The sequence below is a fragment of the Gopherus flavomarginatus genome, chromosome 6 (genome assembly GCF_025201925.1).
Source record: "Gopherus flavomarginatus isolate rGopFla2 chromosome 6, rGopFla2.mat.asm, whole genome shotgun sequence".
Taxonomy (NCBI): Eukaryota; Metazoa; Chordata; order Testudines; family Testudinidae; genus Gopherus; species Gopherus flavomarginatus.
In genome coordinates this window covers 28,156,021-28,168,646 of record NC_066622.1, presented here as the reverse complement: position 1 = coordinate 28,168,646, position 12,626 = coordinate 28,156,021, and the positions used below count along the sequence as shown (strand labels likewise).

The following is a 12,626-nucleotide window of genomic DNA, read 5'->3' as shown; positions in this document are numbered from 1 at the left end:
CTCTGTAGATTCGCCTTCAATTAATACAAAATCCTATACATTTGCCTGCTACAAATCAGCTAATTTTTTTACCCCATAAGTTTTACATTTACAAAGGATTTGTGCACATTTTTAATTATTCCCATTATTTAATATTTATGAAGTGCTTCAAGTGCTGTATAATCATTTAAATTCATAATTCACTGTAAAAAGGTTTTTTAATAAGTCTTTGTGAAACAGAAATGCGAATTGAGAGATTTCATTTACTACAAAAAGATGGGCTGAATGTCTCCATTACTCAGGCCAAGAGTGACATTTAGCATATAATTATAAAACTAACCTTCTATAATTATTACAAAGTATGCTAAAGATGCTGCCTTTCAGATGAGATGTAAAAGACAGAAATCCTGAGTAGGTGTAGTTGGTAAAAACTCCATGGCAATTTCTGCAAAACTGCATTAGCTTCAGTATTCTGGCCAAATTCTAAGATGGGCAATTACATTTTGCCCTACATAAGCTGCCTCCTTTGTCTCTAGTGGATACGTTATTCTTCACTTCCCTGCCTAAAGCCTGTTCTGTAATGCTTTGGACACAGAACAGCTGACATCTCTCAACTAAGAGAGAGCTTCTTTTCAATGGTGGGAGAAACATACAGAGGCAATAATTATATTAACTCCTGGGTAAATGGTAGTTTTCTGTGAAAACTAAACATTAACACACCTGCTCTTGTTTACTTTGGGTAGCTAAAAGATAATGTTCATCATGAGGATCCTCTGGGTCACCTTGTGACCTGTGTTGCAAAGATGTCATTTTCTGCCCAACAATTCCAAAAGTTGCTGGATAAAACAGAGCCATCGGAGCCTGGGTAGTGAGAAAGATGAAAAAGTTTAATACAATCTTCTGTTTAAACAAATATTTTTCAAGTTCAATGTTTGTCCATTAAGAAATATTCTTTTTAAAATAAAGCCTAATATTTTTTAATGGATTTACAATTGTAAAGTGTCTCATGCCTCAGAATCAACAGATTACTACTTTGTTTCAAATAGCCTTTTAACTGGGAGAAGTATCTGAGTCCTCTTTAAAAAGAGTTGTAAACCATTACAAAAACACAAACACACGTACGTACGCATGCATATTATATATATATATATTTATTTTAAATGTGGTATCAGACTGTCAACTAGTGTTCATCAGCATTGCAAGTGTATTACAAAAAGTCATAGTAGTGAGACATGAAAAAAAACTGGTATCAGCATTCATCAAGTATAGAAAGTAGGTCCACAGATAGAAGGACATGTCAAATACTTAATTGGTATTAGCCACAAGCCAGAGAGGTAATGAGATGGTCACCAGTGATGCATTAGAGATGCTTCAATCTGTAGCAAATTGATTTTAACAGTTTTTAACCAAGTGCCCATAAGTACTGTTAAAGCATACAACCTTTGTAGGGTACATCCAGTAAAATGTGACACAGTAAGAGGCAGCTTAGTAAGGCATTCTATGGAGTACTGGACAATGGGGCATATGCTGTGGAAGGATAGTGACAGGTAGGAGTCCTCAGTATATTATTGCCAGAAGCTGGGAATGGGAGATAGGGGATGGATCACATGATGATTATCTGTTCCGTTCATTCCCTATGAAGCACCTGGCATTGGCTGCTGTCAGAAGACAGGATGCTGGGCTAGATGGACCATTGGTCTGACCCAGTATGGCCATTCTTAAAGCTGTGGCAAGGCATCTCTTTTCTCTTGCCAGACTTAGCGTTTCCCCCCTGTTGTGATGGCAGGCCTGGGGTAATCAGCCCCACTCAGCCAGGGTATGCCTTCCCCCTTCTGTGCTCCCTTGGTTGTATTTTCAAGGTAGGCCTGAGGGTTGGCTTAAGGGGTGATTTTCCACCAAACAAAAGGAAACAGTCTCTTGAACAAAAACCCTACGGGGGTACCTTTCGCTGCCCCCCTCGCTGGAGTCATCCAGTTGGTTGCCCTGGGGTGTCAGTCTTTCCTCTAGCAGGCACTCAGGTTTGGTTGTTTCCCCTATGGGAAGAAGCACAGCCTCTCATCCTGGAACAGCCTATTCCCCTGCTGCCATTAGCGCGTGCGTGCGTGTGTGTGTGTGTCCTTTGCTCTCCCAGAGGAGGGGTTTTTAAAGGCCTCAGACAGCCCTTAATTGGATTCAGGTGTCCCTGATTGACCTGAGGTAACCCCTTCTCCACTTACAGGAAAAAGGGCTTGTAACATTCTAGGGCTAATATATCGGCCTTTAAGTATTCTCCTGCAGCTGTCCAGCCTGACTTTGTCACTAGGTTTTATTATTGTGCACACACATTTTGAATTTACCTGTAGTTTTTCATCCCCTAATCGGAACTGGTATAATAAGGCTGGAGAGTCTGGATGACGAATCTGGAACTCATGGTCTTGCAGTCCAGAAATATCCTATTTTTAATGGAATATGGCAACAAAGGTAATCAATTCTGTACAGTCTAAGATTACTATCTCAAAGCTTTTTACTTGTATTCATCAAGACAAAAAAAATAATGAAACTCACTTATGAATCTGAATCTTGTTTGTATTTCTTGTTTTCCAAAGCCTTTGTCCTGCAACAGGATCTGCTAATGCAGCCCTTTCTGCATGCAGATTCCCACTGAAGTCAACATGGCTGTGCTTGGGTAGTGGAATCTCATGTTAGCAGATCCTGTTGTAGGAACATTGGAACTATGTGACTCAACCACCCAGAGGATTAACTGAACCATATGGAAGGAGCTCAGCAAGAAGCTTGCTGTGGGGAGCCCTCAATAGTGATGCAAAAAATTATATTAATAAAATTATTTTAACTTGTTTGCACCTTTACTGAAAATTAAGCATTTAGATACAACTGCCTGGTATCATAGTTCTAGGACAGTGAAATGTTTTATGCACAAATATAGCAAGATCATTTGATGCTACAACTGGATACTAACATTAGAAGCCTTTTAAGTACACTTTATATTAATGGGGAATTAATTAATTACTAATAATGCACAAGAAAATCCTCACCCAACTCAGGAAGACAAGATAATCATTGTTCCAAAAACTGTCATGTACAATCAACAACTTAAGCTTAAGACTTTTTCCCCACCTGGTCTAAATGACAAAAAGTCTCTTTTAAGTGCTGAAGGAGAAGGCAGTCCATTTTATTAGCTAACTGACAATCCCTGTAAGGAAACCCAGCTCGCTGCATAAGCCAGTAAAAACACCTTGATACATCAGATCCACCATATGCAAGGCACAACCTGAAAAAAAGAGAAAGAAACAGATGAACATTAATTTATTCACTTTGCCCAGAGCTAACATTATGTATCAGCCTAAAAACGAAAATGGACAATATTGTTCACATAGTTTACATAGCACATAGGGCCAGTTCCCACTCTCTTTACAGAAGCAAGAACTCTCTAATATGGATCATACAGTAGAATGGGATGCTCCTGTTGTGAAAGTCCTAAGTATTAAACCAAAAAACAATTAACCACACTAATAAGGTGTTGCCCTTATGCATATCTACTAATAAATCCTTTTTACTTTAAAAACAAGTAATATAAGATAAAACATCTCCATCCCACCCTCATTAGTAGTTTTGTAGTAATTTTGCTCATAAAGAAAAAATTACCGGGTGTTACGGTGTGAAACTCCATCCTCTACACAGCAAACACTTGTCTTCTGGTCGCCTACGTCTACTATACATGCACTACCTAAGCCACTTCCAAAAGTAGCACAGACAGACTCCTGATGGACCACTATACCTAAAAATATGAGAGGAAGACTAAGTCTGGTTTTAAACCAAGCTCCAGACATTTAAAGTAAATACTTAGTTTTTGTGTAGTAGATTTTTAAAATATGTAACACTGAGGTCCTAATCCTGTATTGAAAGTTTAAATTGTGCAAAACAGCCACATTTGCCAGGAAAATTTTTCACCTTCCCACTGGTGAAGAGATCTTTTAAGCCTTTGGGAAAGATAAATTAAGGATGAAGTGGATGTCTACATTGAAAATTTCCTTGCTTTTATGGGTTTCAGAAAGAATCTGGACCTAACATTAACCTTAATTTTGTAGTGGGTATTAAAGGGCTTCAATTACCAGTAGCAGAATGTGACACTTTGAGGTTCAACCCAGACCTGTAGGGGGTCATGTTACCAACTATCCTGCAACCCTGAGTGCCTTAAGTGCTAAGCTGCTGTGGTTCACGGCCCTGAGACCAACAGCCAGCTACAAGCATGCAGGTCACACCTTGGCTTCCACCACCCAGTTACTTTTTGCAGGGTGAGCCCAACATTCCCCCAGCCCCAAATTTCTCCAAATTGTCTGCCCTGTGGTGTCCACCTCTCCTGGAACAGTCATAGAAGTTAAGTTTTCTGCTCCTTTAAAAAGAAAGTAAACAGCAGCTCATTACTTTAACTGGGGTTCAGGAAACTTATTTCAATCAAAGCACTGCACTGGTTTATAGTAAAACATTTGCTAATAAAAAGTCTTAGGTTTAAGTGAAATGAAATAGGAATAAGGACAGAAATGATTACAAATAAACAAAAGTAAAAATATGCTTCTAAAACCATTTCAGCAAGTTACAATCTTTGCCTAAGCAGTTTTCTCATCTATACTCAAATCCCAGAGATTTCAGCCCTCTTAACTGAAAGATCAAAGTTCTGTGATTTCACAGACTCTGGCCCCTTCATTCCCTCAAGTGATGGATGCTAAAATGGCTAACTGTCCTTGCTTATATTTTCCAAAATTCAATAACCTTGCTTCAGAAGGCAAGAAGCCATGCTGGGGACTCTGCTTGCTGTTTCCACCAGGGAACTGTTAATTTTTGCAGTCTTCTCTCATTGTGATAGTTAAAAGGCTATCTAACCCACTTGCTAAATTGACAGCTATGTTTATCTTGTTTGTAAATGTACCTTCTTTGTCCCTTCCTGACAATCAGGGTGGTGAGACATACAAATACATATTCCTTTGTTTAAGGCTGACTAGGTTTATATATTGCTTGCCAAACACATTTTAAGAACATAATTCTAGTATGTATTTATAATTCTTATAATCAGCATGTTACCAGTTTGCATACACCTCACGACACCTTTTAGACAGAGATTATGACAACAGTGAATTGGCGTATACTGAGTACGTCAGGCCTGACAAGAGTTGCTGGCACAGAGTAGTGAGCCACCAATGGGCCTCTATGTCACATAGGGAAGGCATTTTTCTCTCATTTCTGGTTTTAATCCAGTCGTTTCCTTTTTAAGTTTTGAGTAAGTTCTTTAAATGGATAAACAAGGTTTGATACCATGCTTCTGTGCATCCCCTTCAACCCACTTTCATCCCTCACAAACATTTTCTTCATGTTTACACCCCCGCCATACACTTTCACTTGTAGAGTACTAAACAAAGACTCCCTTCAAATCCCCTTCTTCTGAACTCTGAAGGAAGAGAATTGATCATTTTAGGCAAGTAGTTTGTAGACCAATATATAAGGACTAAATTTAAATGTAGGCCTTTTAAATAGAAGACACGGAGTTTAGTAGTTACATTCAGTAATTAGTTAAGCTCAACACTGTGTTAATGTTTAGGAAATGGCACCCTCAAGTGGAGATGTTGATATTTTAACTTCTATAACTTTCCAGTGTTTCATACTCATGCACCCTCACATACACTGTTCAATCCGTCAGACTTAACCAAAGAAAAACTAAAAATGGAGGCTTTAATTTTTGTTAAACTTGTCATCAAACAGGCTTGGAGGAACAGGAGGAAAGTTTGGAAGAATTGAAAAAAAAATGTGTCTCAGCCTCTTGTATGTTGCTACTTTTTCCTGTATGCATTACAATGTAGACATAAGCCTTTACAGTCGAAGAACGAACATTTTTTCTTTCCACATACCATTAAACATGTAGTATTCTCCTCATTAGGGTATGCAACCCTAAGAGTAAGACCTTCTAACCAAAAGCTACAGGTCTGAGTTAGAAAACACCTGTAAAGTGAGGAAGGGACCTAACTGGCTATTTCATCTTACAAAGAAGCAGTAAATCAATTTAATTCATATACATGTATTTCTTCTGCTGGTTGTTTTCCTCTCACCCACTTAAACCTTTCAGATAGAAGGTCCCTTCCTTTTATCTTAATGAATGTTCTTTATCAGATACAGAAAAGGCTAAGCAAGTTCATACTACTGCTGTCCAACAAGGAAGAAGAAACTATTTGTTGCTGAGAGAATTCCCAGGAATCATAAACAATAAAGGATATTAAACATAAAAGGTGCACAAGGATATATATATATATATATATATATGCTCTAATGCAGTGACTCTTAAACTTTAGTATTAGTATTAAACTTTCACACAGAAAACCTATGAGTGCGACCCCCCTTATAAATTAAAACCACTTTTTTTTATATTTAACACTATTATAAATGCTGGAGGTGAAGCAGGGTTTGGAGGTGGTGGCTGACAGCTCGCAACCTCCCATGTAATAACCTTGCAAGCCCCTAAAGGGTCACGACCCCCAGTTTGAAAATCCCTGCTCTAATGGCTTGCAACTAACCACATTTTATCATTTAGCATGTTAACTATTGTATAAAACTTATTTGCTTCTACTTTCTAGGCCTTTCTTTTGATCTTTCAAATCTATTTAAGAGCTTTAAGTGCCTAACACAGAAGTGGATTTTCTGGCTCCTGCAAGGACTGTTTGATAAGTTTAAACTTAAGCACTCTGTTCATACAGCAATTTACACTGCCAGTGCTATGGTAAATCTAATAAACAAAATATAATGTGACACAAAGCGAGTCTTGGACTTTCAAAAAACCCCCACCACATTATATAGAAAGTTTGTTAGCTTTATGAACTGAAAGGGAATTAAATTTCCCAATTTCCTATAAAAAGAAAGGACTTTCAAACTAGGGGAAAAAAAAACATTAAAGAGCAAACAATTCAACAGTTCAAAAATCAATGTACTTTACTTTACACACATTTTTTAAAAATCTTCCCCTGCTTCGAGTGTAAATATTTAGGTCATCCAGATACTACTTTTGTACAATCCATCAGTGAAATGGAGAATAACAGCACCTTGCATTTATATATAGACCTTTTCTTTGAAACCCTGAAGGGGTTTGTATTGACACTTCATCCATCACTAAAATGCAATAGCAATAAGATGGCACTGAGGCTTCAGACATCAGTCTGTTACCATGCAAGATATCCCAATTCAAGAGCTGCTTTATGATTTACTTTGTGTAGGTTGGTGGGGAACAAGCCTCACCTGAAGTGATCAGTTTGGTCTTTTAACAAGTAAACAAAGAGCATGAGTAACTTACCGTAATGCTGGCCTACTGCTTAGCCCTGCCAAGAGAGACAAGAGTTGCAACAGTGACTGGCAAGAGGCCAGGGGTACCAGTCTCAGAATAGAAAGCGGGTCAGGCTCAGAAATCAGATGCCTTTAAAAAAATCCTTAAGCTATACAAATTAATATTAAATGCTCACTTATTCACTTTTACCTGAAAAGCCCATCTTCATTAGGATCATATGTACAAGTTCTTTCACATGTTGTTTATTATAGATGTCTGGTATTAGTAAAATGCATCTGTAATACTGAAGACAAAAGAAAATTAAGGGCAGTTTCAAATCAATGTAGAATTCAAAATAATTCCTTCCTATGTGCTAGAATGCTAGATGCCCCATGGTACACTACTGAAAAAATACAGATGTAAAGGCACTGAGAAGAAGCAGAATGACTGGAGAAAGAGTGGTTATGTAAAAAAAACATTTATTTTCATCATTTAAAAATTGAGTTCAATGTGGTATCCAATGTCTGTATTTATAGGAGCTTAAGAAATGTTTAAAAACATTTCATGCCGTAACATGGCAGACACAAGAAAAGCCACCTGCTCAATAAGAACAATTAAGCAGGGTTTAGCCTGGATGTGCTGTTGGTGGCCTGTGATGTGCAGGTCAGAGTAGATGATCTGGTGGTTCCTTCTGGCCTTAGACTCTGTGATTCTAGACCTCAGTCCCTTAACAACTCTAATCAACCTATGAACACAAAACAACGAAGTGAAATATTTTATGAATTTGAATTTTCAGAGACAATCCAACTTACTTTTAAAGTTTCAGTACCAAATGCTGCCCTCAGATAAGTGCACACAACTCCAAGTAAAGTCCATGGGAGCTATGCACACTGGGGGACAGAATTTACCGAAAGGCTGATCTTGTCAGCAGCAAGATTAAGATATCTTAGGTGGCTCTTTAGTTGACACCTTCTGGAACTCTCCGTACAATGCAAGAGATGGAGTTAAAATAAGAGGCTTCGCATGTGGGTGTAGTACAAACTTAACTCAGCTGAACAGACAGTCATCACAAGCTCACCTTTAAGTCTTTCAGTGGTATTTCCAAATATTTTTGTATTATTTGCGACCAGATAACTTCAAGATCTGCTAGTACTGCAGTAAGGGAGCCGCCAGGCCCTGGGTGAAGGTTTAACTGTCCTCTTCGGATAGGCCAATGAATATTATAACAATCTAAAGGATTAACATATAGCGCCTGAAGAGAAAAGAGAAAGAAAGGTTAATAATTAATGCTAACAATTTGTTCTGTTCAGTAGCTGATACAACAGATTGCACACACACAGTGCACCACTTGGCCCTGATCCAGGATTGGGGCCCCTACACACTACTGCAATACTTTTAAAAAGTAACCTCTTCTCAAATGGAAAGACCTTTCCAACTACAGCAATGGGAGCATGATTGCACAATCCAATACAGAATAGGAAAAAAATGGGTAAGTAGTTAAAGATCTGAAACTAGAAATCATCTGAATATGCATAACAATAGAAATAATCCCATGAGTGGTTGGTAACATATTTCAAGTATTAAACCAGATTAGAGAGAAAAACAGTGCTTAATAAAACACTGTGAAGTATTGAAATAATCAATGAACAAATTATGTGGCATATGATGCCCTGTGCTGATCTGGTCACTGACTTCTTGCCTTTTCTGTACACTATACACAATGGGACAGTTTAATTTAGTCGATGAAAAAATGCTAATTTACACACTAGCTGAGGATCTGACGTATTGCTTTTATTAACAGCTAACTAAAAAGTTTCTTGCGTTAATCATTGATATTTTATTTGTATGGGGAAAAAACAATATAGGAAAAGGATTCTTAAAAGAACTATAGTTTACTCTAATATTTTTCCAGGTTAGGGAATTTTCATGTCATGCTAAATGACACTAAATGGTCATGAAGCCTCTTTGAGAGGATTTGCCCCTCCCCCACAGCTAGAGTTTTCATCATTATCTACTGTTTGAATATTTAGGATAACTTGCCTTTTGATACATATTGTATCAAATTGTGAATTTAAATATTTGCATTAAAAGATGATATTAGCACCTTGTTTCAAGGGGAAAGTGAATTCCTACCTCTTCTCCTACCAGATACTCAGGATGATGGGACGTATTTGTCCATTTGTTCCCAGAGCTGTGATCTAGAATAGCCGGCCGCATCTGTCTGTTGTATGATCGGGCCTGTAATGTAAATTAAGTCATGCATTATTAGGAAATATTTTGCTAATCATATTTTATGCACAAGTGGAAAAATATACTGAAGGCCCATTCTGAGAATGCACTTTCCTCTTCTGTATGGCCAAGGCACATCTGTTGCTTACTGTTGCATGAACTGCTCTCCTTTTACCCTTTAAAAGATATCAAATTGAACTACTGTATAACAGAGCATTTTAACCTAACTATTATGAATGAGTTACCTGATCAGGTGACACTGGTATACGCCTTGCACCATTTGACATCTTCTTGGACCATATTGCTTGGTCCACCATTTTAAGGCCATTTTGTCTTTGCTCAGTACTTTCAGGTTTCTAAAAAAAAAAAAAAAAAAGAGAAAACAACCAAGCATAAAAAGCTCTCTTCGAAAATACAGGTAAAGTATACAACTCTGTATAATGAATACTGAAGCTGACAGTCAATAAAATATGTGAGATCCCTATAGTAACTAAATGACAAGAGATGATGTACACTGACTTTTGGAAAAAACACATTTGTTTCACAAGCTCAAACACACAATTGAAGTCAATTAGAGTCTTTCCATTAACGCTAGTGAAGAAGAGACAAATCGACCACTGAGCACTCTCCTTTCGACTCTGGTATTCCACTGGCACGAGAAGCATAGGCAGTCGACGGGAGAGTGTCAGTAGTCGACTTACCACGGTGAAGTACATCCACTTCAGCTATGCTATTTTCATAGCTGAAGCTGTGTAACTTAGACCAACTTAGCTTGCTCCCCATCCCATGTAGACCAGGCCTAAGTTATACTCTGTTCAGAAAATAAAATTTAAAAATATTGAAGATGCTAATTTGGTGAATTAATTTACATTAAAGACTCAAATTATAAATACCACTGTGTACATTTAAATTATTTAAACTAAATTTGCTCATTCAATCATATTCTTAGAAGAGATTATACTGCGTAATGTATTAAATAAATTACAAACATCATTTTGAATGAATATGCTGCAAATGAAATCATCAGATTTTAACTTTATTTCACTCCAATCACCATTCCCAAAACATGAATGTAACGTGTGATGGGAGCAAACAGGAAGATCCGTTAAAGAGCTTGTAATGTGTGCATATGATTCTTTCATTTAATGCGTTCAGAACAAGCAGAGGTGCTTCAACAGCATAAATTGTGCAATTTTGTTAACTCCAGGAGAGTGGCACCTGCTTATACCAACAGTAACCTTGACCACCAGTAATAACAATTTCACCTAAATTTCGCCTATTAATATATTTTCTTTGTTGTTTAGTTACAATTTTTACTGGATGGTCTTTTATTTCATTCTTTTGACATTAGTTTTAAACCACCATGGTGTTTCTTCAGAAAAGTATGTTTGAATTTAACAACAGGGAAAATACGAAACCCACAATTCACAACCAATAGTCAATTTTAGCTGGTCTTGAATTGTTACAATTTCTGAACAACATGGCACTTACATTGAGTCCATCTCTTAGAAGCCAACTATCTTTGTATACAGGCTGTCCTTGATGTTTCTGTCTTCTTGCAATGATATGGGGAGTACTAACGGGAAGGGTGTCAGTGGCTCTACCAATTCTCAGAGTTGTTGATCCAGGATGTATCACAACAATGAAGTTGCTTTGTATTTGCTGGAAACATTGAAATACACATTAGTATACTACATGCATGTCCATAAGTGTAGTCCACTTCTGCCTATAATTCCCGAATAACTTCCTGAGTTTACAGTCACTTCTTCAAATGAGATGCCGCCTTCTACAAATGAACCCCCTCTCTGTTGTTAGAAATGTACATTATAAAGTAGTGTCTTTTATCCCAAAGATTTCAAAGTGCTTAATCTATATACATACAAAACCACTGAAATGCAAGTCAGGGGTGGAAAAAGGCAGCCAGCTGGGGTACTCACAAAATGCTTCACACTAGTGTACAAAAGGAAAATTTTGTCTCAGGATGCCAAAGTGTGTGCAATGCAGGCAGATGCTAAACTTTTAATATCTCAAAACAACTTTACAACTGATGCTCATAACTTATGTCTGCTCTGGATATAACATGGATAAGATCGACAATGCCAATTGCACAGTTCTGAGGATGTTCCCGACACATATTTTGAAGTACCCCAGGTACAACAGAAAGAGAGATGCCTGCTCCTTTCCCACATGGGAGGAAAGTCTTTGAGAAGGGAAAAATAATCACCTAGCACAGTTCAAAGTTTTCCCAAACTAAGCAAGATTAAAAATAACTTTACAACGAGATGATTTAGCAGCCTTTGAGCCTCTTCCGTCCTGGCCAGAGAAGGCAACAAGGAATCTCTTTGGATTCCTAGAGCAGCCCTTTCCCTTTCGTCTCAGGGGTCTTCCCTACAGAGAATGCGGGTGCAGCTGCCAAGGGGAAGGAGGCACAGCTAGCACAAGGTGCAGCACCTGTTCAGCGGGGAAGGGGCAATGCGAGGAGAAAGGAGAGCTGCTCGTGCAGAAAGTGGGGGGCGCGCTGGGGGCAGCAAGGGGATAGCAGCGAGAAGCGGAGAGGAGAAAGGAACAGCCGGCAGGGGAGAAACAGAGGTGACCAGCCAGCTGAGTGACATACAGTGTTGCGGGGTGGAAAGGATGAGAAACATGAGGGGAGAGGGGACTGGGGGAGGAGGGGACCCGTGCCCCGAAGGGAGAGGGGACTGGGTCAGGAAGCGGGTAGCCGCGCCCCGAGACGGGAGGGAGCTGGGGGCGGGGGGGAAGGAGGGAACCCGCGCCCCGAGAGGACATGGGGGCTGGGGAAGGGGAGCCGCGCCCCGAGGGCAGCAGGCTGAGGTGACTCGCCTGGGGAGCTGCCGCAGGGCGATGGGCCAGGCGGTCTAACCTGCCCAGCGGGGCTCACCTCCTGCAGGGACTCGGGCACGGCAGCGGGGACGATGGGCCGCTTGGCTCCGCGCTGCTCCCGCTCCTTGTCCCGCTCCTTGTCCTTCCCGTTCTCCGCTTCTCCTTTCTCTGCCTGGGTCATGGCCGCATGCGCCGGTCCCCGCCGGCCAAGCTGCACCGAGCGCCGAGGTCCGCGCGGGCCCTGCCCGCACACAGGCCGACCGGCAGCGCGCCCGCTCCG

At 39.5% G+C, this 12,626-nt stretch overlaps 1 protein-coding gene across 4 annotated transcripts in view; it reads right to left on the bottom strand.

Annotated features, from left to right (window-relative positions):
* ACTR8 (actin related protein 8) overlaps positions 1-12,626 on the bottom strand; it is a 23,900-nt gene extending 11,274 nt beyond the window's left edge. For 3 of the 4 annotated variants that reach the window (XM_050960587.1, XM_050960585.1, XM_050960584.1), the window contains exons 1-10: positions 12,405-12,626; positions 10,997-11,167; positions 9,751-9,861; positions 9,410-9,514; positions 8,355-8,528; positions 7,487-7,580; positions 3,622-3,754; positions 3,094-3,247; positions 2,316-2,411; positions 700-840 (exon numbers count right to left, since the gene is read on the bottom strand). In XM_050960587.1, the coding sequence (XP_050816544.1) occupies positions 700-840; positions 2,316-2,411; positions 3,094-3,247; positions 3,622-3,754; positions 7,487-7,580; positions 8,355-8,528; positions 9,410-9,514; positions 9,751-9,861; positions 10,997-11,167; positions 12,405-12,527 (1,302 nt within the window). In that variant the 5' untranslated portion in view covers positions 12,528-12,626. The remainder of the gene's footprint in view (positions 1-699; positions 841-2,315; positions 2,412-3,093; positions 3,248-3,621; positions 3,755-7,486; positions 7,581-8,354; positions 8,529-9,409; positions 9,515-9,750; positions 9,862-10,996; positions 11,168-12,404) is intronic. The other variant, XM_050960586.1, reaches the window with a different exon arrangement.